The 6,000-nt window shown below is 37.2% G+C and overlaps 1 protein-coding gene across 2 annotated transcripts in view; it reads left to right on the forward strand.

Moving 5' to 3' along the window:
* The window catches only part of IPP (intracisternal A particle-promoted polypeptide), a 35,711-nt gene extending 32,204 nt beyond the window's left edge, over positions 1-3,507 (forward strand). For both annotated transcript variants that reach the window (XM_020897384.2, XM_020897383.2), the window contains one exon: positions 1,563-3,507. In XM_020897384.2, coding sequence (XP_020753043.1) covers positions 1,563-1,787 — 225 coding nt within the window. In that variant the 3' untranslated portion in view covers positions 1,788-3,507. The remainder of the gene's footprint in view (positions 1-1,562) is intronic.
* Positions 3,508-6,000: the final 2,493 nt, after the last annotated feature.

The raw sequence follows: 6,000 nt of genomic DNA on the forward strand, positions 1-6,000 counted from the left end.
AAACATGTAAAGACCTGGGGAAGCAAAGGCAACCTAAATGTATAACACCCCAGCTCTCAAGAAAGCAACATTCTAGTGGGAAATATAAAGAAATAAATAGACAAACAATTGCATTACAATTTGTTAAGTGCTGGAATAATGTAAGCACAAGGTGTGTTATGTCATAGACTTATAGGTTAGAAAAATTTTTTCCAAGTTAATTTCTGTGGAATACTGTTTTTTGCTTTTTTTTTTCTGGCCACTGCCACCTGGCATGCAGGATCCTTAGTTCCTCCAAGAGGGTTCAAACCTGTGCCCCCTGCAGTGGATGCACAGAGTCTTAACCACTGGACCACAGGGGAAATCCCTGCATTGATAATAGGAAGTAGGTAGCATAAGTTTCCCTGGTCAACTATACTTAGGGAAAGTTGGATTAAATAAAGTTAAATAAATTTCTTTACTATAGGACTTCTTTACACAATTTATTAAAATAAGGTATTTCATGAATCTTTATGCTAAATCTCTGACATTTAAGTGACCACACAGCCCTTACTTTTGTTTGTGAAACATCTTGGGGAAAAAGTGTTTTGGGGAACATATTTTGTGAAGTATGAATTTGTTGTTTTTCAGTCACTCATTCGTGTCCGATTCATCAAGTTGCCTCAAGAAGTTCACTCTCTAGCACTGATGAATAATTTCTCTTCATTTTTTATGATTTTATAAATTTTGTTCATCATATGCTTTGTTTTCAAATTAATATTATTTTTTAATCTGGAAACATTTCCTTTTCTCTCTTGATTATTTCTCAGGACCTTTTTTTAGCTTTCCTGTTTCTGGGTATTGGAGTTGGAGTTTGTCTATAGCAGCTTACTGAAATTTCTTCAATGAATAATGTATGCCAAGAGTTAGCAAACTTTCTGTTAAAAGACTGGATAGTAAATGTTTTAGGCCTTGGGGGCTTCATGCAATCTCTTCTTTTGGCATATATATTTTTTTAATAACCTTTTAGTATGGAAAGATCATTCTTAGTTTGTAGGCTTACAAAAATAGGCCCTAGTTTCCAATCCCTGATCTATACTATCTTTCTGAAAATGTTTTACATTTCACTAACTGTACTAGATGTCCTTGAAAAAAAAGATTCCATGTTAAAATAAATTTGGCCAGTGTTGTTTCTTATTCTCTTGGAGATTTATGAGGCCTATTATATTAGAGATGCAAAAAAGCCTTTTTATAAGCTTTCTTCTCCTTTGAACTTTGTGGGTTTGTGTGGTGTATATTTGAATTACCTACTTGTATTTCATAGAACTAGTTTCTCTGAATTCTTGCTTGTATAGAATTTCTAGATTATCTCCTGGTGATCATAATTTATAATTAATCACAGATATATTTTTCATTTTTTTCTCTAAATTTACTACTTTGTCTCACCTACTAAAAATTTCAATTTAAAATATTCTGTATACTTATATGACTAGAATAGGTTGTAAGTTTGAAATTTAAACATGTAAAAAGAACCAGAGTATCTGATTTCTCAGCACTTTTCTGTGTTACCATAACACTGCAAACTTCTTTTTTCTTTTATCCAGGAAAAGTGGGTTGAAGTTGCCTCAATGAAGGTGCCTAGAGCAGGCATGTGTGTTGTGGCAGTCAACGGGCTTCTGTATGTTTCTGGAGGTCGATCTTCCAGCCATGATTTCTTGGCTCCAGGTACCTTGGACTCAGTTGAAGTTTATAACCCTCATTCAGATACATGGACAGAAATTGGCAACATGATTACCAGTCGTTGTGAAGGAGGTGTTGCTGTCCTATGAAATAGAAAGCATTAAGACAGCAAAAGAAACATTTTGAAAGTGCAGGATCTCACCTTTTGCAAATCACAGTTGTATTTGGTTATAGGACCCTTTCTGTTTTCTGTGAATTTGGTAGAAAAATGACTAAAGAATTTTTTTTTAAAAGAATTTGAGTGAAGAGTGATAGTGAAATATATCCTAAATTAATAAAGAGTTCTCACAAATTTTCCAAGCTGACCAAGAGATGCTGTTTATGCTCTAGAATTGTCCAATTAGGAGCAGAGTCCTATTTGTAAAAAGAATTTGCCAGAAGCTTCTTGGCAAATAGTTCCTTTAGCGGCTTCGCCAGTTCAGTTTAAGCTATAACATGACCATTGTGTGATGTAAGAATATCAAATGAGACAGTTTAAAGATGTCTATACATTCATGATTCAGGTAAGAGCACAATTTTCCATGGCCATAGTTTAACTTATAGAGAAAAGCCAATGAGACAACTTCCTACTTCTGTTTCATTCCTAGTTTTCACTAACCCCAAACTTATTATTGGCAGCAGGTATACTGGGAGGGACATGTTGGAAATATCTAGCTATTTATATAAATTTTCGCCTGTTGATAACAGCATAAAAAAAGCTCTTGTTCACTTATGTTTTTGTTTTGATGCTGGAATGCAAGTGAGAAATTAATAGGAGGTTCTTAGTGACAGTCCTTTATTACAATAAGATGATGTATGGGTGATGGAAGCCAGCTGGTTATATGCACCTTTCTCCAAAAATATGTTTAGCTCTGGGAAGAGGGAATTTATTAGATTACGAAGCTTTATGAAGCATACTCATACTTGGGCAAGCCTAAGTATGAACTTAGTACAAACCGCAGCCTGGCTTGGAGAAGATGGAATTGTAGGTCCCTGTACAACTTTTTATATACACTAAAGTTTCTGATCCATAAATGGAAATGGAAAAGTTTCTGATCCAAAACTGCTTCTCAAAACTTACTTTCTCAAAGAAGCATTCTAAAGAAGTGTTCTCTATTTCTGAGACAAAGATTTTGTGTACATGATCATCACTTTTATTTCTACTAGTCAGTTGGAGCCATATACATTAAAAGTCTTATACATTTAGGTTTACTTAGCTATTCCAGGGTTTGATTTCTATATCCCTGATTTCCCCTTTTCTTTATGAAAGTCCTTTAGTATATTATAGGCATCAGTGGCTTATTTAGATAGAAAACCTTTGATAAGCATTAAAGACTCAGGTCCGAAATATTTGGATTGATCCACAAGGATACTTTCCTTCACAACTTAACCATATGCATATTTTAAGAAAAGCTTATGTAGTGCAGACAGAAAGCTCTGTGTCCCATTCTTTCGGGTATCCTGAAAGTCTGAAGGGTCACAGATGGCTGACTGGGATGTGTAAAATGTCAAGGAATGAAGTATCAAGATAATGTATAAACTAAGCTGTAACTCATGTGCCTTTAATAATTCTAGTTGAGAATGTGTTCAAAAGAGATTTACAGATTTTCCTGTCATTTAATTTTCATTACTGCCTGGTGCCAGCCTAAAATGGCAGTATGAAGGGAGGCATTTTGTACTGCTATGATGGAAATGTAGTCAGACAATCAGTGTTTGGGCTTAAATAGATCCAGACGATGCCTGAAAATGAGTCATTGTAAATATGCTTATTTCCTAGGAAATGACAGATTGTTTTAAAAAGAATGTACTAATAAAGTGTCTTGAATTTTTTGTTTTTTGCTTTTCCTTGTATTACTCATCAACTTAGTTTATTACCAGCATTCTTGGATTAAAAGGATTGCCCACGAATTTCAGTGTTTCAGCTTTAGGGATTTGCACATTTACTTTTACATTTAACTGTTTTCTGAACAACTATTAACATGATAAGTCTGAATTTGGCAATAAGGAGTTCATGATCTGAACTCCAGTCAGCTCCTGGTCTTGTTTATGCTGACTGCATAGAGCTTCTCCATCTTTGGCTGCAAAGAATATAATCAATCTGATTTCAGTATTGACCTTCTGGTGATGTCCATATGTAGAGTCTTCTCTTGTGTTGTTGGAAGAGGGTGTTTGCTATGATCAGTGCATTCTCTTGGCAAAATTCTATTAGCGTTTGCCCTGCTTCATTCCGTACTCCAAGGCTAAATTTGCCAGTTACTCCAGGTGTTTCTTGACTTCCTACTTTTGCATTCCAGTCCCCTATAATGAAAAGGACATCTTTTTTGGGTGTTAATTCTAAAAGGTCTTGTAGGTCTTCATAGAACCATTCAACTTCAGCTTCTTCAGCATTACTGGTCAGGGCATAGACTTGGATTACCATGATACTGAATGGCTTGCCTTGGAAATGAACAGAGATCATCTTTCGTTTTTGAGATTGCATCCAAGTACTGCATTTCGGACTCTTTTGTAGACTATGATGGCTACTCCATTTCTTCTAAGGGATTCCTGCCCACAATAGTAGATATAATGGTCATGTGAGTTAAATTCACCCATTCCAGTCCATTTTAGTTCACTGATTCCTAGAATGTCGATGTTCACTCTTGCCATCTCCTGTTTGACCATTTCCAATTTGCCTTGATTCATGGACCTAACATTCCAGGTTCCTATGCAACATTGCTCTTTACAGCATCAGACCTCGCTTTATCACCAGTCACATCCACAACTGGGTGTTGTTTTTGATTGGGCTCCATCTCTTCACTCTTTCTGGAGTTTTTTCTCCACTAATCCCCAGTAGCATATTGGGTACCTACCAACCTGGGGAGTTCATCTTTCAGTGTCCTATCTTTTTGCCTTTTCATACTGTTCATGGGGTTCTCAAGGCAAGAATACTGAAGTGGTTTGCCATTCCCTTCTCCAGTGGACCACATTCTGTCAGACCTCTTCACCATGACCTGTCCGTCTTGGGTGGCCCCATATGGCATGGCTTAGTTTCACTGAGTTAGACAAGGCTGTGGTCCATGTGATCAGATTGGCTAGTTGTCTGTGATTGTGGTTTCAGTCTAGTGGTCTAGTGGTTTCAGTCAACCACTGGACCATTCAGGTATAACCTAAATCAAATCCCTTATGACTATACAGTGGAAGTGAGAAATAGATTTAAGGGACTAGATCTGATAGACAGAATGCCTGATGAACTATGGACGGAGATTCATGACATTGTACAGGAGAGAGGGAGCAAGACCATCCCCAAGAAAAAGAAATGTAAAAAGGCAAAATGGCTGTCTGAGGAGGCCTTATAAATAGCTGTGAAAAGAAGAGAAGAGAAAAGCAAAGGAGAAGAGGAAAGATATAAGCATCTGAATGCAGAGTTCCAAAGAAATAGCAAGGAGAGATAACAAAGCCTTCCTCAGTGATCAGTGCAAAGAAATAGAGGAAAACAATAGAACCGGAAAGACTAGAGATTTCTTCAGGAAAATTAGAGATACCGGGGAACATTTCATATGGGCTCAATAAAGGACAGAAATGGTATGGACCTAACAGAAGCAGAAGATATTAAGAAGAGGTGGCAAGAATACACAGAACTGTACAAAAAAGATCTTCACGACTCAGATAATCACGATGGTGTGATCACTCACCTAGAGCCAGACATCCTGGAATGTGAAGTCAAGTGGGCCTTACAAAGCATAACTATGAATAAAGCTAGTGGAGGTGATGGAATTCCAGTTGAGCTATTTCAAATCCTAAAAGAGGATGCTGTGAAAGTGCTGCACTCAATATGTCAGCAAATTTGGAAATGTCAGCAGTGGCCACAGCACTGGAAAAGGTCAAAGAAAGGCAATGCCAAAGAATGCTCAAACTACCGCACAGTTGCACTCATCTCACACCCTAGTAAAGTAATGCTCAAAATTCTCCAAGCCAGGCTTCAGCAATACGTGAACCGTGAACTTCCTGATGTTCAAGCTGGTTGTAGAAAAGCCAGAGGAACCAGAGATCCAAATGCCAACATCCGCTGGATCATCAAAAAAGCAAGAGAGTTCCAGGAAAACATCTATTTCTGCTTTATTGACTATGCTAAAGCCTTTGACTGTGTGGATCACAATAAACTGTGGAAAATTCTGAAAGAGATGGGAATACCAGACCACCTGACCTGCCTCTTGAGAAACCTGTATGCAGGTCAGGAAGAAACAGTTAGAACTGGACATGGAACAACAGACTGGTTTCAAATAGGAAAAGGAGTGTCAAGGCTGTATATTGTCACCCTGCTTATTTAACTTATATGCAGAGTAC

Source organism: Odocoileus virginianus, chromosome 5, assembly GCF_023699985.2.
Source record: "Odocoileus virginianus isolate 20LAN1187 ecotype Illinois chromosome 5, Ovbor_1.2, whole genome shotgun sequence".
Classification (NCBI taxonomy): domain Eukaryota; kingdom Metazoa; phylum Chordata; class Mammalia; order Artiodactyla; family Cervidae; genus Odocoileus; species Odocoileus virginianus.